At 34.4% G+C, this 26,319-nt stretch overlaps 3 protein-coding genes and 1 long non-coding RNA gene across 5 annotated transcripts; all 4 read right to left on the reverse strand.

Moving 5' to 3' along the window:
* Positions 1 to 754: 754 nt before the first annotated feature.
* LOC125472079 lies at positions 755 to 1,560 on the reverse strand. Its single transcript, XR_007254039.1, has 2 exons — positions 1,225 to 1,560; positions 755 to 971 (listed from the first exon to the last, which is right to left on the reverse strand). It is a non-coding gene; the product is annotated as an uncharacterized LOC125472079 (long non-coding RNA).
* A 765-nt stretch (positions 1,561 to 2,325) lies between these two features.
* Positions 2,326 to 2,910, reverse strand: LOC125471892 (defensin Tk-AMP-D1.1-like). The gene is made up of 2 exons (XM_048572827.1): positions 2,767 to 2,910; positions 2,326 to 2,658 (listed from the first exon to the last, which is right to left on the reverse strand). The coding sequence occupies exons 1-2, from the start codon at positions 2,828 to 2,830 to the stop codon at positions 2,459 to 2,461; spliced, it is 264 nt and encodes an 87-aa protein (XP_048428784.1). The 5' UTR covers positions 2,831 to 2,910; the 3' UTR covers positions 2,326 to 2,458.
* A 5,376-nt stretch (positions 2,911 to 8,286) lies between these two features.
* On the reverse strand, positions 8,287 to 24,344 carry LOC108865314 (defensin-like protein 2). 2 transcript variants are annotated; one of them, XM_048572925.1, is made up of 3 exons: positions 24,279 to 24,344; positions 8,724 to 8,834; positions 8,287 to 8,618 (listed from the first exon to the last, which is right to left on the reverse strand). In XM_048572925.1, the coding sequence occupies exons 2-3, from the start codon at positions 8,785 to 8,787 to the stop codon at positions 8,419 to 8,421; spliced, it is 264 nt and encodes an 87-aa protein (XP_048428882.1). In that variant the 5' UTR covers positions 8,788 to 8,834; positions 24,279 to 24,344; the 3' UTR covers positions 8,287 to 8,418. The 2 variants fall into 2 exon arrangements, with proteins under 2 accessions (XP_048428882.1, XP_018501966.2); XM_018646450.2 differs by lacking the exon at positions 24,279 to 24,344 and having other exon boundaries at positions 8,724 to 8,875.
* Positions 23,782 to 24,346, reverse strand: LOC125471952 (defensin-like protein 1). The gene is made up of 2 exons (XM_048572924.1): positions 24,197 to 24,346; positions 23,782 to 24,113 (listed from the first exon to the last, which is right to left on the reverse strand). Exons 1-2 carry the CDS (start codon positions 24,258 to 24,260, stop codon positions 23,914 to 23,916), a joined length of 264 nt encoding a protein of 87 aa, XP_048428881.1. The 5' UTR covers positions 24,261 to 24,346; the 3' UTR covers positions 23,782 to 23,913.
* Positions 24,347 to 26,319: the final 1,973 nt, after the last annotated feature.

Consider the following 26,319-nt stretch of genomic DNA (forward strand, 5'->3'; position numbering starts at 1 on the left):
CAATTACTAATTTTGACATATTATTTTTGGAGTAAATTGTAGCAATGGTCCCTCAACTTTAACTCAATTGGAGTAATGCTCCCTCAACTAAAAATACATTATCATTGTTCCCTCAACTCATCAAAATGTGCAGCTATAGTCCCTTCACTAAAAATCCATTACCAATGGTCCCTCAACTTTAATCCAACAGGAGAAATAGTCCCTCAACTTTAACCTAATTGTAGCAATGGTCTTTCCAACATAAATCATTTTGACAAAATTCTGACGAAGTTGACTAAAATGACCATAGCTACATGTTTTAATGAGTTGAGGAACCAATGGTAATGGATTTTTAGTTGAGGGACCATTGCTCCAATTTGATTAAAGTTGAGGATCCATTGCTACAATTTACTCTTATTTTTTACATCTCATTTGAAGATGCTCTAAAGAAGTTTATTAACATTCTACCTGTATTCAATTGTGAATTGATTTTAAATAATTACAAAAAGTTGAGGAATCAGAGAGAATTGAAGAGTTTTCATAGCATATTTTAAACATTCACAAATCTCGCATATTCTCATGCGATTTCAAGAGAATTAAATCAAAATTTTAGAATTTCTACAAATTAATTAAACTCCATCAATGTTCATAGATTTATAAATCCACTAAAATCTATCAAAATTCCAATCAGATGCATACTTTAAGAAAAATTGGGTGTAAAAATTTCTAAAAGTCTAGGTGTATTAGATTGAGATTTTAGGAACTTTTAAAAGAATAAAAATAAATTGATAAAATTAAAAAGGAAATAATTCAAGTTCTTCACAACATTGCCACAAACGATAATCGATAGTAAAAATCCCCAAAGTTTTTTAGCAAAACAATTCGAAAACAATTCGAATTGGCAAAGCAGAAAATACTAAGAACTGATCCATTCATTCTTTCTCAGGTTGCTTGCCGTTGGTTCCAGTAACGCCATCCACAGGAGGCAACGTCTGCACAAAAACGCACAGCTTCATGAAACCCTAATACTAGAGGAGAGAGCAACAAAAACAAACGAATATTGTGCCTCAGCGAAGGGAGTGAAACATTTCGTCGGACACCTTGCGTGCAAACATTCAGGGTGAAAGTATAGAACACAAATTAACGGCATATATCATTGGTTTCGTAATTAATCAACCAGGAATGTGTTTCCGTGTGTGAGAGAGTGACAGAGGATGAGAGAGTCAAAGAGGAGAGAGATCGTACAAGATCAGGCTTGCAGAGATTGTGGACAACGGAGGCCCCGGCGAGAAGAGAAAGTACAACGACGACGGAGGACCAAGCCAGTGACGGAGTGCCCGTCGGCGGCCTCCCTCCCCCAAATTTCCGATTCATCCCCAGACCAAAACAACACAGTCGGCGCCGCCGCCTACAGTTGAGATTCCGGCCCTGGTTTTTTTTTTCTGTAATTAAATTCCCGCCCGCGGTTTTTTGTTTCCTTGGCACGCACGCTGTGTTCTCTCAATGGGCTTCAAGCGAACTTCATTTTCCTCGTTGGTGTCCCCAGGCCCTATAACATTTGTTTGTACGGCCCATGCAACAAAAAAGAAGAATAATTTTGTTGGTTGACTTTCTCCTCTACTTCTCGGTTAAAATCGAACCGTAGATAACCATAATTTTCTTCGACAATGGAGTATAGGAGAACGAGACCGATATTGGATAGCAGTTAGACAACTAGATTAATTGGTGACCTAGAAACAGACAGTGTCAAACTTTTAATTATCAAGTAACATTGCAGGATCAGTTAAAAAATATAAGACTATGAGAATGCTTAAATGAGAAGGTTGCTTGCTTTTCCAAAATTGAAAAGGAAAATCTTTTTACTAGCATCGCATTTTAATTTTATGCTTACACAACTACCTTCAGAGGTGTAGTGCAATATATTCGAAGTTTCATATAATTTTCCACTTACATATTCTAATTTATGATTTCTTATGCATTGACCAATATATGGAATAAAAAAGTATGTGAGTTTCACATGGCAATATATAGTTCAATACATGGAAACTCGTAAATTAGTTTGATTATGGGCTAGTTTATGATGTTTATCTCATACACATTCAATTTTTCTCATATTTTCGAATTCCGTGATGTTTAGATGCATAAATTATTATATTATTGAATCTACCTAGTGTTAGTAATATGATTAGTTTTGTGTATCTAAAAATAAAGAAAGGAAAACATCTACAAGCACAACACATGAATGTCAAGAAACAAGAGGAGTTTGAATGAAACCCTAAAGAAAAACATATAGGATAATAGGCGATTAAAAATAGGTAAGGCGCGATGAAAATACTACACAAGAAATAAGAATAATGATCCATGCAGGGTCATTGAATTTTATTAGCAAAAGCAACCCTGTGATACAGGGTCATATCAATTCATCTCATTACACAAGCACAGTCCTTACACAGACTTACATTGCTTTTTAACAAATTTATTAGCACTTTTTGTTGCACATGCATCTACGGCGGAAGCCACGACATTTGCCTCCAGTGAACTGCTCCCTTTTGCAAGTGTTTTTACAGTTAGTGGATGAAAAGCACAACCCCTTGAACTTGCCGCTCGCAGCCTCGCAGGTCCTTTCCTGAACTTCCTTGCTTGACTTACTCCTTGCCTTAACACCGATTGGCCCCATCTCTGTCAAATCCAATTACATTAAATATAAAGATCAATTTTGTTGGTCGAATAAGATGCTGTTATTCAAAACATCATAAGAAATTAATTACTTAAAAGTGGTATAATTACCGGTAGCGGCTAAAAGCAGGACAAGAACGAAGGCAGCTGAAACAAGACGCATGAAACACTCCATTTGAATGTGTGTTTATGTGAGTGTGTGCTTGATCTGTGTGTTTGTGTGTGCGTGCTTGTGTATGATAAGAGGTCTTAGACGCTAATGCAAAGAACAATAACCATGCACGGCTTATTATATAGGGGATTTAGGGCAGATTAAAGAGGATTGGTCTCCGTAAAAAGAGGTAACTCCATACCCAAAATAAGAAGTTGAAATTTTCAGCTTAATTGGCACCCTAAACCAAATTTCTATATTTGTTGACTAAGTTCTCCGCCCTATATTTTTCTATGCACATTTAACTTTTTCTTTTAAAAGAATATATGGGTATTAAGAATATTTGAGTCTGGAGAACGTGAGATGTAGTGCATGTGCCATGCATAGTAATATTATTGATGTTATCGGGCCATGCCTTTAAATAAACGAGGAAAGAGAAAGAAAGAGAAACAACAGGACCATGCATGCACTATTTCTGCACTCAAATGAATGAGTGAGTCTTTGCAGCAGTGAAATCATATTTCTGCGCTCAACTGAATGTCTTTCTCTGTCCGTTCTTCCCACACGAACGATGACAATAATCCTTTATTTCATATAATTTTCCACTTACATAATATAATTCATAATCCTTTATTCAATACATGAAAACCCATGAATTGGATTGATTGGGGCTAGTTGATAATCTCATACACATTCTATCTTTTCTCAAAATTTTGAATTCTCTGATATTTAGACACACATACCTCATCATATTATTGAATATGAGCTGTTTAAAAGCACTTTTAAAATAACTGAAAATGCTTTTGGTGAAATTAATTTTGAGTTCTAAAAGCAAGTGCTTTTTGGACGAAGCATCAAATATATATTTCTTGCAGGAAACACTTAAATGCTTTTTAAGGATCTATTTGAATTTTTACTAAGGATTGATTTCAAAAGCATTTTCATTAAATCGCTTTCAGTCATTTTAAAAGTATTTCTAAACGAACCCTCTACTTAGTGCCAATAAGATGATTAATTTTGTGTATCTAACAAAGGAAAAAAAAAAAACATCTATAAGCACAACACAAGAATGTTAGGAAACAAAAGGAGCAGTAATGAAAGAAACCCTGTCGAAACGGGGTGATTTAGTTAATTAGCAAAAGTGGCCACTATATAGAAGGCTTAATAAATCTATCTCATTACACACAAGCACAGTCCAAAGTCCACAGACTCATCTCTCGCACACAGATTCCAAACTACTATATAACAAAGTTAGCATTGTTTGGCGCACATACATCTACCGCGGAAGCCATGACATTGTCCTCCATTGAAGCCCTCTGAATTGCAGATGTTTACGCAGTTGCTTGTGAAAAAACACACTGCCTTGAACTTGCTGCTCTGAGACTCGCACGTCTTTTTTCCGAGAGATTTTGGAATATGTGCGCTAAAAAGTTAATAACTTAAAAAATAAAAGTTCTCACTACTTATATTAAAACATGTGGTGTACCACTTGTGTTCTCGTTACAACTTAAAATTTCTCCCTTTTCTCGACTGGCTTGTTTGACGTAGCAATCCTTCCCTCAACAGCCATTGGTCCCATCTCTGCCAAATTCAAACTCATTAAAACGACATCAATCTTTAGCTTAAAATCATATTAATTAAGAAAAGAGACATGTTTAAGACTGCTTATGGAAGGCTTAAAGTGTTTTCTCACGACAAAAATGCTTCTAATTACGTTTGACAGAAATTAAAAGAACACTTTTGAGTCATGGAGGCACGGAGGGAGTCAGAAACAATTTTTTAGTGGAGACAACTTTTAAAGAAGTGAAACTTCAATACAATGTATTTACTTTTATCCAACTACATGATTTTGGAATTGGTGTTTAAAACGCTTAAAATTGCCAACCATTAGCTTACATGACTAGGAAGGGTGAGAGGATAGGAAAGTATAGAACGTAAAAGGACAACTTATATTTTTAGTTGGAGCAATTTTCCATCATATAAAGAGTTGAGTGGTGGCAACTGCCCGCAGTGGGCATATGCTGCCTCTGTCCATGCGTGGAAGTACTTCATGTTCAATAAATATTTGTACATATTTATAATATTAATTATAAAAGGCAAAAGGGTTTATAAGCATAATTGCTTCTTTCATACCAATAGTGGCAAAAAATAGGACATGGACGAAGTCAACTAAAACAAAACGCATTGAGGACTCCATGTTTGATTTATGCGTGTTATGTGAGTGTGTGCTTTATCTGTGCGTGTGTGCTTGTGTATGAATTAGAGATCATATTTTACTGATACAGGCAGCTATAACCATGCATAGCTTATTATATATGTAAAGAAGATCCATCTCTGAAACGGAGCTCAGCTCCATAGCCAAAATAAGCAGTTGAAAAATTCCAGCTTAAAAGGCACCACAAACCAATTCCTATTTTTGTTAACTAAGTTTTGGCTTCATAATTTAGATTACTGTAACCTAATTACAATTTTTATATACATAACAACTTTTTAACAAGTTTACAGTTAAGATTTCAAACTTAGGGTTGGTTAGAAACTTAGGGTTATAATATTGATAAATATAAGTTCTTATAAATGCATACTATAGCAATACCACACATACTATGTAGAGAATATGTAGAGAAGTGGGAGCAAAATGTGAAAGTGTTTTAAAAATAGGTAAGAATAATGAAAACACTACACAAGACATAAAAGTAATGATCCATGTAGGATCATTCAATTTATTAGCAAAAGCTACCCTGTGGATACAGAGTCATTTCAATTCATCTCATTACACAAGCACGATCCCAACACAGATTACATTTCTTTTTAACAAATTAATTAGCACTTTTTGTTGCACATGCATCTACGACGGAAGCCCTGACATTCGCCTCCGGTGAATTTCTCCATTTTGCAAGTGTTTTTACAGTTGGTAGATGAAAAGCACAACCCCTTGAACTTGCCGCTTGCAGCCTCACATGTCCTTTCCTTAGCTACCTTGCCTGACTTACTCCTTGCCTCAACACCCATTGGTCCCATCTCTGTAAAATCAAATTACATTAAATATAACAATTAGTTTTTTGTTGAATAAGATGTTTTATTCAAAACATCATAAGAAGTTAATTATTAAAAAGAGGTATAAATTACCGGTAGCAGCTGAAAAGCAGGACAAGAACGAAGATAGCTGAAACAAAACGCATAGAATGTTCCATTTGAATATGTGTTTCTTTGGTGTGTGATCTGTGTGTGTGCTTGTGTATGATAAGAGAGATCTCAATCGCTAATGCAAAGAACAATAACCATACATGGTTTATTATATAGGGGATGTACGGCAGATTAAAGAGGATTGGTCTCCGTAAAGAAAGATAGCTCCACGCCCAAAATAAAAAGTTGAAATATTCAGCTTAATTGGCACCATAAACCAAATTCCTATTTTTATTGACTAAGTTCTCCACCCTACAATTTTCTATGCACATTATAGGTTTTCATTTTCAAGCACATTTAACATTTCCTTTAAATATTGGGTTATAAGCACATGTGGCTTATTATTCAGATTTTTTTATGTAAACAAAGCATATATATCTCATCGGAAAGACCATAATTCTTATAACAATATAAATTAAATTTTTTTTTTGGTTGTTTATACCATAATAATAATTTAAATTATATAGATCAGGATTTGAACATTAGGTATAGAGAAGATTACGTTACATAATTAGCTAACTTGGCTAAGCCTAATAAAATGAATTTTAAAGTAGAATAGTTGAGGAAATAATGATTAATTGTATTTCAAACATAGGGCATTACAAAGACTTAAATTTGTTGACAAATAAAGAAGTTACATATAGCATGTCATATTGTATAAAATAATTCACGATGGTGCTACTTAACAAACAAGAACATTAGAAACCATAACAACGATACAATATTAACTATCCAACTATGAATTGGGTCCTTAATTTATTCCGGCTAGCTCCACACTAGTACCAAAGTACATACGTCCATGAACACACTGTTAATTGAGTGATTAGTGATCAACTTATCAATAGCTTAATTAATTAGCTAATTAACAATGTCCAGTGCAAAAGCATCTACGGCGTAATTAAGCCACAACAGTGGCCTCTGGGGAAGCCCTCAGTTTGGCAAACAACAACATAATTACTTTTTCTCACGTAGGTTCCCATGAAGCGATTAGATTGAGACTCCAGGTCCTACCCTCAACAACCATCGTCCGTTTAAACAACTATCAAAACAAAATATGGTAAATATGCATGCTTAAAATCGTAATAATATTTGTTAACAATGAAGTTGAGTAACAAGACTGAGGGAGAAGAAGTATTACTGGTGGCCACCAAAAACAACGGGAAGACGCAGGTAGTTGGGAGAAAACGCATGGACCGTTTTCTATGTATCTGTAACAAGTTTGTAGTTAAGATTTCAAACTTAGCTAGGGTAACTCAGAATGATATTATTGATATATATAGGTTCTTATAAATTCATAATATAGGAATACCCAAGGATGAAGCCAGAGATCTATATGGGATATGGGCATCCTATAAAACAAAATCACATATTAAGAAGCTCAAGAATTTACTAACAAAACACATATATTAACCCATAAAATTTTCGTATAACATATTACAATATCCCATGACGCATTTTCAAGTTTTGAAAGTATTGCATGACAATTTCATTACCAATATCATCAAATATATCTTTTTAAAAAAATATCCATCTTATTATTCATCCATTAATTTCCTTCCGATTTTTGAATTGATTATTTGAAAATTTCATAGTTGAAAATGCTTTATCACGTGAAATTACCATATGTACATTTTTTTCACAAAAAAACTGAGTTGGGGCATCCGGCTCTTGAGCCTAAGGTGACTCCATCCTTAGCAATACCACACATACGTACATGCAGAGAAGGAGAGAAAAATCTGAAAGTGTTTTCTTTTTTTTTTTTCTTTCAGAAAAAAATGTGGAAGAGTCTTTTGAAATGTCATCGAGAAAAAACATTATCTTAAAGACTATTTCTTCTAAAATAAAGTAAAAAACAATTAATTAAGTCCTTGCTTAAAAGTTGCTTAAGCAACTTCGAACCTTATCTAATTTTTTTCTTGTGCATCAACCTCACCTTGTCTTACATATGTTATTACCGGTTTAAAAGTCAAAAGAATATAATACAACCGAAGGTGTGGATAAAAAAGTACATTTGAAATTGACAATGTGACTTAACAATTTTTGAAATACAAATTAAAGTAATGTGTTGAATCCAAGTACACTAAGTGAAATATTTTCAACAATGCCTTGTCAAAACGGCAAAAAAGTTTCGTTATTAGTGTTTGACGATAATTATCATGCACTCTTTCTTAATGGAAAGATAGTAAACAAAAGAAGAGTAAGTGGTGATTATCTAGAATGTTAACAATAACCTGAAGAAAAATATGATAATAGGCGATTAAAAATGCGTAAGGTGCGGTGAAATACTACACAATACATAAGAATAATGATCCTTGGAGGGTCATTCAATTTATTAGCAAAAGCAACCCTGTGGATATAGGGTCATATCAATCAATTTCATTACACAAGCACAATCCCCACACAAATTACATTTCTTTTTACCAAATCAATTAGCACTTTTTATTGCATATGCATCTACGACGGAAGCCCTGACATTCGCCTCCAATGAATTTCTCCGTTTTGCAGGTGTTTTTACAGTTGGTAGACGAAAAGCACATCCCCTTGAACTTGCCGCTTGCAGCCTCGCAGGTCCTTTCCTTAACTGCCTTGCCTGACTTGCTCCTTGCCTCAACACCCATTGGCCCCATCTCTGTCAAATTGAATTACATTAAAAATAAAGATAATTTTTTTTTCAAATGAGACGCTTTATTCAAAACATCATAAAAAATTAATTATTAATAAGAGATATAATTACCAGTAGCGGAGAAAAGTAGGACAAGGACGATGGTAACTGAAACAAGACGCATTGAACGCTCCATTTGAATCTATTTGTATGTGAGTGTGTGCTTGATTTGTGTGTTTGTGTGTGTGTGTGTGCTTGTGTATGATAAGAGAGATCTCAAACGCTAATGCAAAGAACAATAACCATACAAGGCTTATTATATAGGGATCTAGGACAAATTAAAGCGTGTTGGTCACCGTAAAAAGAGGTAGCTCTGTACAAAAATTATTATTTCGTTGAAATTTTCAGCTTAATTGGCACCATAAACCAAGTTTCTATTTTTGTTGACTGAGTTCTCCACATTATATTTTTCTATGCACATTAGTGTTTCTTTTTCAAGCACGTTTAATTTTAGCTTTTAAAATATATATTTAGGTGTTAAGCACATTTGGCTTATTATTCACTTTTTATATGAAATGAAGCGCCACACACACACACACACACACACACATATATATATATATATATATATATATTATACATATGGCCCACACTTGTCCTCTTCTTCTTGGACAGCTGGAGGTGATTTTTGGAATTGCAGCGTATGTTCGTTGCCATTGCCCTGGCTTTTGCCTAATATAGACTGGAGAGTCTGGAGAAGATAAGATATGTGCATGTGCCATGCAATGCATAGTAATATTACTGTTGATACAGGGCCATGCCTTCAAAACAAACGAGAAAAAGGAAAGAAAGAGAAATAATAGGAGCCATGCATGCATATTTCTTTGCTCAATGAATAAGTGAGTCAGTACTTGCAGCAGTGAATTGTCTTTCTCTGTCCTTTCTTCCCACACGATCGAGGACAATTAATCCTTAACTTCACATAATTTTCTTGCCATTCTAATTCATAATTTTTTATGCGTTTACTAGCTTATACATGAAATACAAAAGTATGTGAATTTCACATGACAATTATTGTTCAATACATTAAACCCATGAATTAGATTGATTGGGGCTAGTGATTTCATACACATTCATGTATTTCCAAAGTTTTCAATTCCCCGATATTTAGAGACATATAACTCATCATATTATTAAATATGATCTCGTTTAAAAGTGTTTATGTTTTTTTTTTTTGTTAAACGATAGATTTGTAGATTAGATGTTAGATTAGGAAGTCAACATGGTTCGAACACACATCATGGTGCAAGGCAACCTTCTCTTTACTATTATGGTAGAGGGCCGCTTGCGAAAATGCTTTTAAAATAACTGAAAACACTTTTGGTGAAATTAATTTTGGATTCCAAAGCACTTTAAATGAGTTTTGGATGAAGCACCATGATATGTTCTTCTTGCAGGAAGCACTTAAATGCTATTTCAGGATCTACTTGGATTTTTAAGGATTTGTTTCAAAAATATTTTTATTAACATTGCTTTAAGTAATTTTAAAAACACTTTCAAACTAGTTTTGTGTATGTAAAAAGAAAGAAAAAAACATCTTTTTAAGCACAACACAGGAATGTTAAGAAACAAGAGGAAGCAGTGATGAAAGAACCCCGGTCGGAACAGGGTGATTTAGTTGATTAGCAAAACCAACCCCAATATATAGCCACGTACAATAATCGATCTCATTACACACAAGCACAGTCCACCGATTCATCACTTCCACACAGATTCCAAAATATTATATGCAACAAAATTAGCATCGTTTAGCGCACATGCATCTACGGCGTAAGCCACGGCATTGTCCTCCATTAAAGCCCTGATTTGCAGGTGTTTACGCAGTTGCTTGTGAAAAAGCATACTGCCTTGAACTTGCTGTTCTGAGACTATCACGTCCTTTTTCTCGACTGGCTTGTTCGACGTAGCTAGCAATCCTTCCCTCAACAGCCATTGGGCCCATTTTTGCCAAATTCAAACTCCTTATACTACTTCAATCTTTAGATTAAAATCATATTAATTAAGAAAAGAGACGTGTCTGCTTTATGGAAGGCTTAAAAGTGCTTTCTAACAACAAAAGATGATTCTAATTACGTTTGACATAAATTAGAAAAACACTTTTTGAGTCACGGAAGACTGGACGGAGCCAGAAACATTTTCTAGTGGGGGCAACTTTGAATCATGAAATTAAATTGAAAATTTGATAAAATGTTATCAACTTATCATCCAACTACATGATTATGGAGAAGTGGTGTTAGAACGCTAAAATTGTAAACAATTAGCTTACATGACTAGGAAGGGTGAGAGGGTATGAAAACTATATATAAAATGTAAGCGGATAATTTATATTTTTAGTTGGAGCAATTTTCCATCGCAAAAGGAGTTGAGTGGGGCAGCTACCCCCAGTGGAAATATGCGGCCTCCGTCCATGTGTGGAAGTACTTCATTTTTAATAAATGTTTTTTTTTTTTTGGTTGAACATTTTTTAATAAATGTTTGTACATATTTATACCCCCAGTGAAACAAGACGCATTAACGGCTCCATGTTTGATCTGTGTGTGTTATGTGCGTGTGTCCTTGTGTATGAATTAGAGATCAGATTTTGCTGATGCAGACAACTACAATCATGCATAGCTTATTATATAGAGAAACAAGATCCATCTCCGAAAACGGAGCTTAGCTCCATATCCAAAATAAGCAGTTGAAAATTCCAGCTTAAAAGGCACCGTAAACCAACTTTCTATTTTTGTTAACTAAGTTTCGGCTTCATAATTTAGATTACTGAAACCTAATTACAATTTTCATATACGTATCACCTTTTTAACAAGTTTATACAGTTAAGATTTCAAACTTAGGGTTGGTTAGAAACTTAGAATTATAATATTGATAAATATAAGTTCTTACAAAAGCATACTATAGCAATACCACACGTATTATGTAAGAAATGGGAGAAAAATGTGAAAGTGTTCTAAGAAAAAACATATACGACAATAGGCAAATAAAACTAGAAAAAAGGTTTAAAATGTTATCAAGAAAATATCAATCCTTAATGACAATTTCCTCTAAAATAAAAAAAAATAAAAATAAACAATTAAGTTTATCCTAAAAAGTTGCTTAAGAAATTTCGAACCTTTTCCTAATTTTTTTTCTCCTGCATCAACCTCACCTTGTTTTACATTTATTACCACTGGTTTAAAAGTCAAAAGAACTTAATACAACAGAAGGTGTGGATATAAAAGTACATCTGAAATCGACAATTAATGAGACTTAAATAATCTTTGTGACATAAATTAAAGTAATGTGTTGAATCCAAGTACACTAAGTGAAATTTTTAAACAAAATGCCTTGTCAAAACGGAAAAAAAAAATTGTTATTAGCATTTGACGATAATTATCTATCACTCTTTCTTAATTGAAAGTCAATAAACGAAAGAAGAGTATGTGGTGACTATCTGGAATGTTAATAATAACCCTAAAGAAAAACATACAGGATAATAGGCGATTAAAAGTACGTAAGGCACGGTGAAAACACTACACTAGACATATGAATAATGATCCATGCAGGGTCATTCAATTTATTAGCAAAAGCAACCATGTGGATACAGGGTCATATCAATCCATAGCATTACACAAGCACAATCTCTACACATATTACGTTTCTTTTGTAACAAACTAATTAACACTTTTTGGTGCACATGCATGTACGGGTCAAGCCACTACATTTGCCTCTGGTGAATTGCTCCTTTCTGCAGGTGTGTTTACAGTTGTTAGAGGAAAAGCACAACCCCTTGAACAAGGTGCTCGGAACCTCGCAGATCTTTCCCTCAACTGCCTTGCTTGACTCAGTCCTTGCCTCAACACTCATTGGCCCCATCTCTAAAGATCAAATATTTTTGTTGAATAAGATGCTTTATTCAAAACATCATAAAAATTTAATTATTAAAAAAAGGTATAATTACCGGTAGCGGCCAAAAGCAGAACAACAATGAAGGCAGCAGAAACAAGACGCATTGAACGCTCCATTTGAATATGCGTGTATGTGAGTATCTGCTTGATCCGCGTGTTTCTCTGTGTGTGCTTGTGTGTGATAAGAGAGATCTAAGACGCTGATGGAAAGAACAATAACCATGAAAGGCTTTTTATATAGGGGTCTAGCGCATATTAAAAAGGATCTGTCTCCGTAAAGCGAGGTAGCTCCATACCCAAAATACAAAGTTGAAATTTCCAACTTAAGAGGCACCATAAACAAAATTTCTATTTTTGATGACTAAGTTCTCCGCCATACATTTTTCTATACATATTAGGGTTTCTTTTTCAAGCACATTTAACTTTTGCTTTTAAAAGAATATTTGGGTTTTAAGCACATTTGACTTATTATTCACATTTTTATATGTAAATGAAGCGGCATATATATATCTCACATAAAAGACCATATTTCTTATAACAATGTATGTTTTTTACACAAGTTTTGGTCTGTCTGTACCAAATTAATCTAAATTATATAGATCAGGATTTGTACATTAGGTGTAGATGAAGATTATGTTGTTTTAGGTAACGTGGCTAAGTCTAATAAAAAATGAAAATTAATGAAAATGACTTGAAAACTTTGAGTTTTAACAATAAGGACAAAATAAAGGGTAAAGTGAATAGTACAAGGATTGATTTTTTAATGTAAAAATGTGGTTTTTCGTTAAGGTGAACAGTACAGAGAACTTTTCGTTGAAGTTCCCTAATAAAAATGAATATTAAAGTAGAACCTCGAGGAAATGATGATTAATTGTATTTTGCAGGGCATTACAAAGACTTAAATTTGTTGACAAATAAGTAGTTACGCAGTACGACATACGATACAAAGTAACTCACGACGGCGATACTTAACTAATAAGAACATTAAAAACCATAACAGAGATACGATATTAATTAACAACCCAACAGTTAATTATTCCAGCTAGTTACGGACTAGCACCAAAGTACATGCGTCCTTGCACCCATTACGTATTAAGTGATAAGTGATCAGCTCATCACTAGCTTAGTTAATTAGCTATTTAACTATTTATGTGCACAAGCATCTGCGGCGTAAACCCAAGAACCAGCCACCAGTGAAGCCTTTAGTTTGGCAAACAACTGCGAAGTTACTTTTACTCACGCAATTTCCATGGAAGCGGTTACTTTGAGATTCGCAGGTCCTACCCTTAACAACTTTCGTCCCTTTAAACAATTATTCCAAACAAAATAAGGTTACTATGCATGCTTATAATAGAATAATATATATATTAACGATGAAGTAGGTTAACAAGATTGAGCAAGAAGAAATACTACCGCCGGCGACCAAAAGCAGCAGGAAGAAGCAAATAGTTGGGAGAAAACGCATGGAACGCTTTTCATGTATATATAACAAGTTTACACATAAGATTTCGAACTTAGGGCAACTTAGAATGACACCATTGATATATATCGTTATATATATAAGCTCTTATAAATTCATACTATAGCAATACATCAGGGATGAAGTCTGAGATCTATATGAATCGGGACATCCTAAAAAATAAAATCATAATTAAAAAGTAAGAATTAACTAACAATGCACATATATATTAATCCATAAAATATGTCATACATCATATTATAATATCTCACAACGCATTTCTAAGTTTTGAGCGTTGCTTAATAATTTAATTACCAATACCATCAAATATTTGTTCCTATAAAATAGCCATGTTATCATTAATCTATTAATTTTCTTATCATTTCTCAATTGATCCTTAAAAATTTCGTAGCCGAAAATACTTTATCACATGAAATTATAATATGCAATATGTACAATTTTTTCACAAATAACTGAATTAGGGCATCAGCCTTGTTGGGCCTAAGGTGGCTCATTTGTTGGCAATACCACACATACTGTGTAGAAAAGTGAGAGAAAAATACGAAAGTATTTTAACAGAAAAAATGTGGAAGAGTCTTTTAAAATGTTATCAAGAAAATATCAATCCTTAAGGACAATTTCTTCTAAAATAAAATAAAATAAAAATAAACAATTAAGTCTTTGCTTAAAAGTTGCTTAAGCAATTTCGAACCTTTTCCTTTTCCTATTACTACTGGTTTAAAAGTCAAAAGAACATAATACAACAGAAGGTGTGTGACATCCCACATCGTCCAGGGGAGTGATCCTTATATGTATATTCCCATCTCTACCTAGCACGAGGCCTTTTGGGAGCTCACTGGATTCGGGTTCCGTAGGAACTCCGAAGTTAAGCGAGAAGGGGGCTTGAGCAATCCCATGATGGGTGACTCACTGGGAAGTTACTCGTGAGTTCCCAAAAACAAAATCGTGAGGGAATGGTAAGCCCAAAGAGGACAATATCGTGCTATGGTAAAGTCGGGCCCGGGAAGTGGTCCCGCCCGGGTCGGGATGTGACAAGGTGTGGATAGAAAAGTACATCTGAAATCGACAATGTGACTTAAATAATCTTTGTGACACAAATAAAAGTAATGTGTTGAATCCAAGTACACTAAGTGAATTTTTTCAATAGAATGCCTTGTCAAAACGGAAAAAAATAATATTGTTATTAGCATTTGACGATAATTATCTATCACTCTTCCTTAATTGAAAGTCAATAAACGAAAGAAGAGTTCATGGTAACTATCTGGAATACTAATAATAACCCTAAAGAAAAACATACAGGATAATAGACGATTAAAAGTATATAACGTGTGGTGAAAACACTACACTAGACATATGAATAATGATCCATGCAGGGTCATTCAATTTATTAGCAAAAGCAACCATGTGGCTACAGGGCCATATCAATCCATCGCATTACACAAGCACGATCTCTACACAGATTACATTTCTTTTTAACAAATTAATTAACACTTTTTGGTGCACATGCATGTACGGGTCAAGCCACTACATTTGCCTCTGGTGAATTGCTCCTTTCTGCAGGTGTGTTTACAGTTGTTAGAAGAAAAGCACAACCCCTTGAACAAGGTGCTCGGAACCTTGCAGATCTTTCCCTCAACTGCTTTGCTTGACTCAATCCTTGCCTTAACACTCATTGGCCCCATCTCTAATGATCAAATTTTTTTTGTTGAATAAGATGCTTTATTCGAAACATCATAAAAAATTAATGATTAAAAAGTGGTATAATTACCGGTAGCGGCCAAAAGCAGAACAAGAACGCAGATGGCTAAAACAAGATGCATTGAACGCTCCATCTGAATCTGCGTGTATGTGAGTATGTGCTTGATCCGTGTGTTTCTGTGTGTGTGCTTGATTGTGATAAGAGAGATCTTAGCCGCTGATGCAAAGAACAATAACCATGGAAGGCTTTTTATATAGGGGTCTAGCTCATATTAAAGAGGATTGGTCACCGTAAAGCGAGGTAGCTCCATACCCAAAATACAAAGTTGAAATTTCCAACTTAAGAGGCACGATAAACAAAATTTCTAATTTTGATGACTAAGTTCTCCGCCATACTTTTTTCTATGCATACTAGGGTTTCTTTTTCAAGCACATTTAACTTTTGCTTTTAAAAGAATAGTTGGGTTATAAGCACATTTGACTTATTATTCAAAATTTTATATGGAAATGAAGAGTTGTGTATATATATATATCTCACATAAAAGTCCATATTTCTTATAACAATATAATTGTTTTTTACACAAGTTTTAGTCTGTCTATACCAAACTAATCTAAATTATATAGATCAAGATTTGCACATTAGGTGTAGACCAAGATTACGTTGCTTTAGGTAACGTGGCTAAGCCTAATAAAAATGAATGTTAAAGTAGAACCCTGAGGAAATGATGATTAATTGTATTTCGTAGGGCATTACAAAGATTTAAATTTGTTGACAAATAAGAAGTTATACAGTATGACATATTGTACAAAGTAACCCACAACGGTGATACTAAACAAACATGAACATAAAAAACCATAACAGAGATACGATGTCAGTTAGTCACCCATCAGTGAATTATTCCAACTAGTTCCACACTAGCACCAAAGTACGTGCGTCTATGCATCCACTAATAATTAAGTGATAGTGATAAGTGATCAGCTCATCACTAACTTAATTAATTAGCTAATTAACCATTTTTTGTGCAAAAGCATCTGCGGCGTAAACCCAAGAACCAGCCACCAGTGAAGCGGTTACTCCGAGACTCGCAAGTCCTACCCTCAGCAATTGTTGTCCCTTAAACAATTATTCCAAACAAAATAAGGTTACTATGCATGGTTATAAACGGAATAATGTATATATATATATATATATATATATTAACGATGAAGTTAGTTAACAAGATCGAGCAAGAAGAAATACTACCACCGGCCACCAAAAGCAGCAGGAAGAAGCAGATAGTGGGGAGAAAACGCATGGAACGCTTTTATGTATATATAACAAGTTTACACTTAAGATTTCGAACTTAGGGTAACTTAGAATGACACTATTGATATATATATATATAAGCTTTTATAAAGTCATACTATAGCAATACATGAGAGACGAAGTCTGAGATCGATTTGACTAGGACATCCTAAAAATAAAGTCATAAATTAAAAAGCTTAAGAATTAACTAACAAAGCACATATAATAAACCATAAAATATTTCATACAACATATTATAATATCTCACAACGCATTTTTAAGTTTTGAAAACGTTGCATAACAATTTCATTACCAATATCATCAAATATCTATTCCTATAAAAATAATCATGTTATCATTCATCCATAAATTTTCTTACGATTTATCAATTGATCATTTAGAAATTTCTTAGCCAAAAATACTCTATCACATGAAATTATAATATGCAATATATCTAAAAAAATTTCACAAAAAACGAAGTTTGGGCATTAACCCCTTGGGCCCTAGGTGGCTCCGTTCTTGGCAATATTACACATAATATGCAGAAAAGTGAGAGAAAAATATGAAAGTGTTGTAAGAAAAAAAATGTGGAAGAGTCTCTTAAAATGTTATCAAGAAAATATTAATCTTTAAGGACTATTTCTTCTAAAATAAAAAAACGATTAAGTCTTTGCTTAAAAGTTGCTTAAGCAATTTCGAACCTTTTTCTAATTTTTTTTTCTTGTGCATCAACCTCACCTTGTCTTAGATATATTACTCCTGGTTTAAAAGTCAAAAGAACTTAATACAACCGAAAGTGTTGATAAAAAAATACATCTAAAATCGACAATGCGACTTAAATAGTCTTTGTGACATGTGTTGAATCCAAGTAAAAAATTTCAACAAAAATGCCTTTTCAAAAAGGAAAAAAATATATTGTTATCAGCATTTGGCGATAATTATCTATCACTCTTTCTTAATTGAACGTCAATAAACGAAAGTGGAGTCTGTGGTGACTAATTGGAATGTTAATAATAACCCTGAAGAAAAACATACATGATAGGCGATTAAAAGTATGTATGAAAACACTACACTAGACATATGAATAATGATCAATGCAGGGTCATTCAATTTATTAGCAAAAGCAACCATGTGGATACAAGGCCATATCAATCTATCGCATTACACAAGCACGGTCTCTACACAGATTACTTTCTTTTTAACAAATTTATTAACACTTTTTGGTGCACATGCATGTACGGGTCAAGCCACTACATTTGCCTCTGGTGAATTGCTCCTTTCTGCAGGTGTGTTTACAGTTGTTAGAGGAAAAGCACAACCCCTTGAACAAGGTGCTCGGAACCTCGCAAATCTTTCCCTCAACTGCCTTGCTTGACTCAGTCCTTGCCTCAACACTCATTGGCCCCATCTCTAAAGATCAAAGTTTTTTGTTGAATAAGATGCTTTATTCGAAACATCATAAAAATTAATTATTAAAAAGAGGTATAATTACCAGTAGCAGCCAAAAGCAGGACAAGAACGAAGGCGGCTGAAACAAGACGCATTGAACGCTCCATTTGAATCTGTGTGTATGTGAGTGTGTGCTTGATCCGTGTGTTTCTGTGTGTGTGCTTGTGTATGATAAGAGAGATTTTAGATGCTAATGCAAAGAACAATAACTAAGGAAGGCTTATTATATAGGGATCTAGTGCAGATTAAAAAGGACGGGTCTCCGTAAAGTGAGGTAGTTCCAGACTTGAAATATAAAGTTGAAATTTCCAACTTAAAAGGCACCATAAACCAAATCCCTATTTTTGTTGACTAAGTTCTCCGCCATACATTTTTCTATGCACATTAGGGTTTCTTTTTCAAGCACATTTAACTTTTGCTTTTAAAAAAATATTTAGGTTTTAAGCACATTTGACTTATTATTCACATTTTTATATGTAAATGAAGCGGCACATATATATATATATATGTATGTATGTATCTCACATAAAGACCATATGTCTTATAACAAAATAATTGTTTTTTGCACAAGTTTAAGTCTGTCTGTACCAAATTAATCTAAATTATATAGATCAGGATCTGCATATTGGTGTAGAGGAAAATTACGTTGCTTTTAGGTAACGTGGCTAAGCCTAATAAAATGAATGTTAAAGCATAATCGTTAAAGAAATGATGATTAATTGCATTTCAAATGTAGGGCATTAAAAAACTTAAATTTGATGACAGATAAAGAAGTTACGCAGTACGGCATACTGTACAAAGTAACTCACAACAATGATACTTAACAAACAAAAGCATAAAATCATAACAGAGATGCGATATTAATTAACAACCCAACTGTGAATTATTCTAGTTAGTTCCACATTCGTACCAAAGTACGTGTGTCCATGCACCCACTAATAATTAAGTGATCAGTGATCAGCTCATCACTAGTTTAATTAATTAACTGATTAACGGTTTTGTGTGCAAATGCATCTGTGGTGTAAACCCCAGCACCAGCCACCGGGGAAGAGCTTAGTTTGGCAAACAACAGCACAGTTACTTTTACTCATGCAATTTCCCTTGAAGCGGTTACTCTGAGACTTGCAGGTCCTGCCCTACGCAAATGTCGTCCCTTTACACAAGTATTCCAAACCAAATATGGTTACTATGCATGCTTATAATCGTAATAATATATACATTAACGATAAAGTTAGTTAACAAGGTCGAGCAAGTGGAAATATCACCGGTTGCCACCAAAAGTAGCAGGAAGAAGCAGATAGTTGGGAGAAAACGCATGGAACACTTTTTATATATGTATCTGTAACAAGTTTACAATTAAGGGATCCCCATTTTTTTTGAAAAATGGGGACATCCTCTTAACCGTTAGATTTGACTTTAATGAAATCTTATTGTTCCTGTGGTTGAGATTCTGTGGCCTGTGATTTAATCTCAACCACATAATTTCATTAAAGCCAAATCTAATGGTCAAGAGGGTGTCCCCATTTTTTTTTGAAAAATGGGGATCCCTTCCCTTAAAGGGCATGTGCGTGTGTGTGTGTATATATATATATATCTTTGCATATATAAGCTCTTATAAATTCATATTATAGAAATACATCAAAGGCGAAGTCTTAGATCTATATGAATTAGGACATCCTAAAAAATAAAGTCACAAATTAAAAAGCTTAAGAATTTATTAACAAAGCACATATATTAATCCGTAAAATATTTCATACAACATATGACAATATCTCATGACACATTTTCAAGTTTTGAAAGTGTTGCATAACAATTTCATTATACTAATACCATCAACTATTTCTTTCTACAAAAATACCCATGTTATTATTCATCCATTAATTTTCTTACAATTTCTCAATTGATCCTTTAGAAATTTCATAGCTGAACATGCTTTATCTCATGAAATTATTATATGCAATATGTACAATTTTTTCACAAAAAAAAACTGAGTTAGGACATCCACCCCTTGGGCCCCAGGTGGCTCCATCCTTGGCAATATATACCACACACACTATGCAGAAAAGTGAAAAAAAAAAAAAACGAAAGTGTTTTATGAAAAAAAGATGTGGAAGAGTCTTTTAAAATGTTATCAAGAAAATATTATCTTTAAGGACTATTTGTCCTAAAATAAAATAAAAATAAACAATTAAGTCTTTGTTTAAAAGTTGCTTAAGCAATTTCGAACCTTTTCCTAATTTTTTCTTGTGCATCAACCTCTCCTTGTCGTACATATATTACTACTGGTTTAAAAATCAAAAGAACTTAATACAATAGATGATGTGGATAAAAAAGTACTTCTGGAATCGACAATGCGACTTAAAATAATTTTTGTGACACAAATTAAAATAATTTGTTGAAGCCAAGTACACTAAGTGAAAATTTTCAACAAAATCCTTTGTCAAAATAGTGAGAGAATTATTGTTATTAGCATTTCACAATAATTATCTTGCATTCTTTCTTATTTGAAAGTCAATAAACGAACAAAGAGTGCGTGGTGACTATCTAGAATGTTAATAATAACTTTGAAGAAAAACATATAGGATAATAGGCGATTAAAAGTACATAAGGCGTGGTGAAAACACTACACTAGACATATGAATAATGATCTTTGCAGGGTCATTCAATTTATTAGCAAAAATAACCATGTGGATACAGGGTCATATCAATCCATCGCATTACACAAGCATGGTCTCTATACATATTACATTTCTTTTTAACAAATTAATTAGCACTTTTTCGTGCACATGCATGTACGGGTGAAGCCACTGCATTTGCCTTTGGTGAATTGCTCCATTCTACAAGTGTGTTTACAGTTGTTAGACAAAAAGCACAACCTACCTTGCTTGACTCACTCTTTGCCTCAACACCCATTGGTCCCATCTCTAAAGATCAATTTTTTCTTGTTGAATAAGATGCTTTATTCAAAACATCATAAAAAATTAATTATTAAAAAGAGGTATAATTACTGGTAGAGGCCAAAAGCAAGACAAGAACGAATGCGGTTGAAACAAGATGCATTGAATGCTCCGTTTGAATTTGTTTGTATGTGTGTGTGTGCTTGATCCGTGCGTTTCTATGTGTGCGCTTTTATATGATAAGAGAGATCTCAGACTTTAAAGCAAAGAACAATAACCGTGCAAGGCTTATTATATAGGGAACTAGTGCAGATTAAAGAGGATCGGTCTCTATGAGGAGAGGTAGCTCCGTACCCAAAATACAAAGTTGAGATTTCCAACTTTAGGCACCATAAACGAAATTCCTATTTTTGTTGACTAAGTTCTCCGCCATGCATTTTTCTATCCACATTAGGGTTTCTTTTTCAAACACATTTAACTTTTGCTTCACATTTTTATTTGTAAATGAAGCGATATATATATTATATATCTCACATAAAAGACCATAATTCTTATAACAATATAATTATTTTTTACAAAAATTTTAGTATGTCTGTACCAAATTAATCTAAATTATATAGATTAGGATTTGCACATTTGGGTACAGAAAGATTACGTTGCCTTAGCTAACTCGGCTAAGCCTAATAAATTGAATGTTAAAATAGAATCATTGAGGAAATGATGAATACCAGGGATGAAGTCTTATTCATACTATAGCAATACCCAGGGACGAAGTCTTATAGAATCATTATTTTAGGTAAGTTCTTATAAATTCATACTATAGCAATACCCTGGGACGAAGTCCTATAAATCCGTCGTTGGCCATACCACACATAGCATGCAGAAAGGTGAGAGAAAAATATGATAGTGTTTTAAGAGCATCTCCAAATGACATGTCAAAAAGTCCACATTAACAATAATAGTAATAAAATACATATCACTAGTGTTTTCCAACCGAAATGTCAATTGTCACATCCCGGCCCGGGGCGGGACGACTTCCCGGGCCCGCTCCACCACCGTAGCACGATATTGTCCACTTTGGGCCCCGACCACGCCCTTACGGTTTTGTTTTTGGGAACTCACACGAGAACTTCCCGATGGGTCACCCATCCTGGGAGTGCTCTCGCGCGCTGCTCGCTTAACTTCGGAGTTCCCATGGAACCCGAAGCCAGTGAGCTCCCAAAAGGCCTCGTGCTAGGTAGGGATGGGAATATACATATAAGGATCACTCCCCTGGGCGATGTGGGATGTCACAATCCACCCCCCTTTAGGGGCCTGACGTCCTCGTTGGCACATACGCAACCAGGGTTAGGCTCTGATACCAAATTGTCACATCTCGGCCCGGGGCGGGACGACTTCCCGGGCCCGCTCCACCACCGTAGCACAATATTGTCCGCTTTGGGCCCCGACCACGCCCTTACGGTTTTGTTTTTGGGAACTCACACGAGAACTTCCCGATGGATCACCCATCCTGGGAGTGCTCTCGCACGCTGCTCGCTTAACTTCGGAGTTCCCATGGAAAGCCAGTGAGCTCCCAAAAGGCCTCGTGCTAGGTAGGGATGGGAATATACATATAAGGATCACTCCCCTGGGCAATATGGGATGTCACATCAATTCTCATGTGGCATGACATGAAATTTGACATATCGGTTAGAGAACAACTATAAAAAGTAAATAATGTAAATAATGTTTTAAAATACTAATTACATGGAATTTGACATATTTGTTTTAAAATACTAAATACAACTATAAAAAGTAAATAATAGTTTAAATTTGACATATCGGTTAGAGAACAAAATTTATAAAAAGATCAATGTGCCACATAAACCTTCAAATTTAAATTTTGTATTTAAAATAAGAGATGATCTAAGAAAAAAATTGTGAAAGAGTCTTTTAAAATGTTATCAAGAAAATTTTATCTTAAAGGACTATTTCTTCTAAAATAAAATAAAAATAAACAATTAATTCTTTGTTTAAAAGTCGCATAAGCAACTTCGAACCTTTGCTTAATTTTTTTTCTTGAGCATCAACCTCACCTTGTCTTACATATATTATTACTGGTTTAAAAGTCAGAAGATCTTAATACAATAGAAGGTGTGGATAAAAAAGTACAATGTGACTTAACAATCTTTGTGATACAAATTAATGTAATGTGTTGAATACAAATACACTAAGTGAAATATTTTCAACAAATGCCTTGTCAAAACGGAAAGAAAAAAAGAATCATTATTAGCATTTCATGATAATTATCGTGCATTGTTCTTAATTAAAAGTCAATAAAACAAAAGAAGAGTATGTGGTGACTATAAAGAATATTAATAATAACTCTAAAGAAAAACATACAGGATAATAGACAATTAAAAATACGTAAGGCGTGGTGATAACACTACACAGGACATAAGAATAATGATCCATGCAGGGTCATTCAATTTATTAGCAAAAGCAACCCTGTGAATACAGGGTCATATCAATCCATCTCATTACACAAGCACGGTCCCTACACAGATTAAATTTCTTTTTAATAAATTAATTAGCACTTTTTGTTGCACATGCATCTACGGCGGAAGCCTCGACATTTGCCTCCGGTGAATTGCTCCCTTTTGCAAGTGTGTTTACAGTTGTTAGACGAAAAGCACAACCCCTTGAACTTGCCGCTCGCAGCCTCGCAGGTCCTTTCCTCAACTACCTTGCTTGACTTGCTCCTTGCCTCAACATCCATTGTCCCCATCTCTGAAGATCAATTTTTGTTGTTGAATGAGATGCTTTATTCAAAACATCATAAGAAATTAATTATTAAAAAGAGGCATAATTACCAGTAGCGACCAAAAGTAAGACAAGAACGAAGGAGGCCAAAACAAGACGCATTGAACGCTCCATTTGAATTTGTGTGTATATGAGTGTGTGCTTGATCTGTGTGTGTGTGTGCGCGCGTGCTTGTGTATGATAAGAGAGATCTCAGACGCTAATGCAAAGAACAATAACCATGCAAGGCTTATTATAAAGGGATCTAGGACAGGTTATAGAGGATTGATCTCCGTGAAGAGAGGTAGCTCCATACCCAAAATAAAAAGTTGAAATTTCCAACTTAAGAGACACCATAAACCAAATTCCTATTTTTGCTGACTACGCCCTCTGCCATACATTTTTCTATGCACATTAGGGTTTCTTTTCAAACACATTTAACTTTTGCTTTTAAAAGAATATTTGGGTTTTAAGCACATCTGACATATTATTCACATTTTTATATGTTAATAAAGCGGCCTATATATCTCACATAAAAGACCATAGTTCTTATCACAATATAATTGTCTTTCTACCAAATTAATCTAAATTATGTAGATCAGGATTTGCACGTTTAGTGTAGAGGAAGATTACGTTGCTTTAGGTACGTTGTTTTAGCTAACTCGGTTAAGCCTAATAAAATGAATGTTAAAATAAAATCATTGAGGAAATGATGATTAATCGTATTACGTAGGGCATTACAAAGACTTAAATTTGTTGACAAATATAAAACTGGTACGACATTACAAAGTAACTCACGACGATGGTACTTAACAAACAAGAACATCAAGAACTATAACAAGGATACGATATTAACAGCCCGACTGTGAGTTGGGTCATTAATTTATTTTACCTAGTGCCACCCTAGTCCCAAAGTACGTACATCCATGCACGCACTGGTAATTAAGTGATAAGCTCATCACTAGCTTAACTAATTTATTTAATTAGCTAATTAACAATGTCTAGTGCAAAAGAATCTACGGCATAAGCCACGACACTGGCCTCCACGGAAGCCCTCAGTTTGGCAAACAGCAACACAGTTACTTTTACTCACGCAAGTCCCCTTGAAGCGGTTACTCTGAGACTCGCAGGTCCTACCCTCTGCAACCATCGTCCCCTTAAGCAGTTATTCCAAACATATATGGTTAGTCTGCTTGGTTAAAATCGTAATAGAATATATTAATGATGAAGTTAATTAACATGATCGAGGGAGAAAAAATATTACCGGTGGCCACCAAAAGCAACAGGAAGACGAAGGCAGTTGGTATTAAGGTTGAAGAAAGCTTGATGAATGGTGAAGGATTTGTTTCAGAAAATACACAGAGAGAAAAGAGAGAGGGCTTGAGAGTTTGATGAAATGAATTGCTTTTCTTAATTGTCAAGTAATGTTTACAATGGTAGTTTATATAACTATCGTACTTACAAAGCTTGTAATGAAAGCTTTACTATTGGATTATATTCTAACCTGCTTATAACAACTTTTATAACTGCTCTTCTAACAACTCACAACTTCATATAACTACCTATTGACAAGTGACACTAGTTTGACCCTTGATCTCTTCTTGACTTGGATCCTTGATTCTTTTTTCTTCATCATTATGCTTACATTTGGGAGAAGACGCATTGAACGCTTCATCTTAATTTCTATTTATTTGTAATGAAAGAAAATGAAACAATAGGAGCCATGCATATTTCTGTGCTCAAATGAATGGGTGAGATCAGTACTTGCAGCAGTGAATTGTTTTTCACTGTCAACCTTTTTCTGAGAACGTGAAAGTACACATTGGTAAAAAGAAAAACCTTGTAAGAGCTTATAAGAAGTTTGGTCAATCATTGTATTGCCAATTGATTTTATCATAAAACATCAACCTTCAGGTTGACCCATGTGTGAAACCCAATGGCCACACGTGCTCCTCATCACCTAGTTCATGTTGTTCACGTGTTTGGCTTGAAAATTTGACGTGGAGGCATGTGAGAATGTGAAGGTAAAGAGTTTCACATTGGTGAAAAAGAAACTTTGCAAAGGCTCACACATTGTCACATTTGGGCTTATAAGATGTGGAGTTACTCTCAATATTGTGAATTGATTTTAGCACCGCCGTCATGCGCTGTCACGCATTGTCACGTTTCAGTGAGTAGACGTCGTACCCATCGT

The sequence above is a fragment of a genome, unplaced genomic scaffold (genome assembly GCF_019419815.1).
Source record: "Pyrus x bretschneideri cultivar Hongxiangsu unplaced genomic scaffold, Pyrus_bretschneideri_v1 Contig63, whole genome shotgun sequence".
NCBI classification, from domain to species: Eukaryota; Viridiplantae; Streptophyta; class Magnoliopsida; order Rosales; family Rosaceae; genus Pyrus; species Pyrus x bretschneideri.

Excerpts from the sequence above, each read along its gene's own strand:
- LOC125471892 (XM_048572827.1), bottom strand. The coding sequence starts at position 2,830 with ATGGAGTGTTTCATGCGTCTTGTTTCAGCTGCCTTCGTTCTTGTCCTG. Across the intron at positions 2,659-2,766 it reads CCTGCTTTTAGCCGCTACCG|AGATGGGGCCAATCGGTGTT; the intron begins GTAATTATACCA and ends TGGATTTGACAG.
- LOC108865314 (XM_048572925.1), bottom strand. The coding sequence starts at position 8,787 with ATGGAGCGTTCAATGCGTCTTGTTTCAGTTACCATCGTCCTTGTCCTA. Across the intron at positions 8,619-8,723 it reads CCTACTTTTCTCCGCTACTG|AGATGGGGCCAATGGGTGTT; the intron begins GTAATTATATCT and ends TCAATTTGACAG.
- LOC125471952 (XM_048572924.1), bottom strand. The coding sequence starts at position 24,260 with ATGGAGCGTTCAATGCGTCTTGTTTTGGCCTCCTTCGTTCTTGTCTTA. Across the intron at positions 24,114-24,196 it reads CTTACTTTTGGTCGCTACTG|AGATGGGGACAATGGATGTT; the intron begins GTAATTATGCCT and ends ATTGATCTTCAG.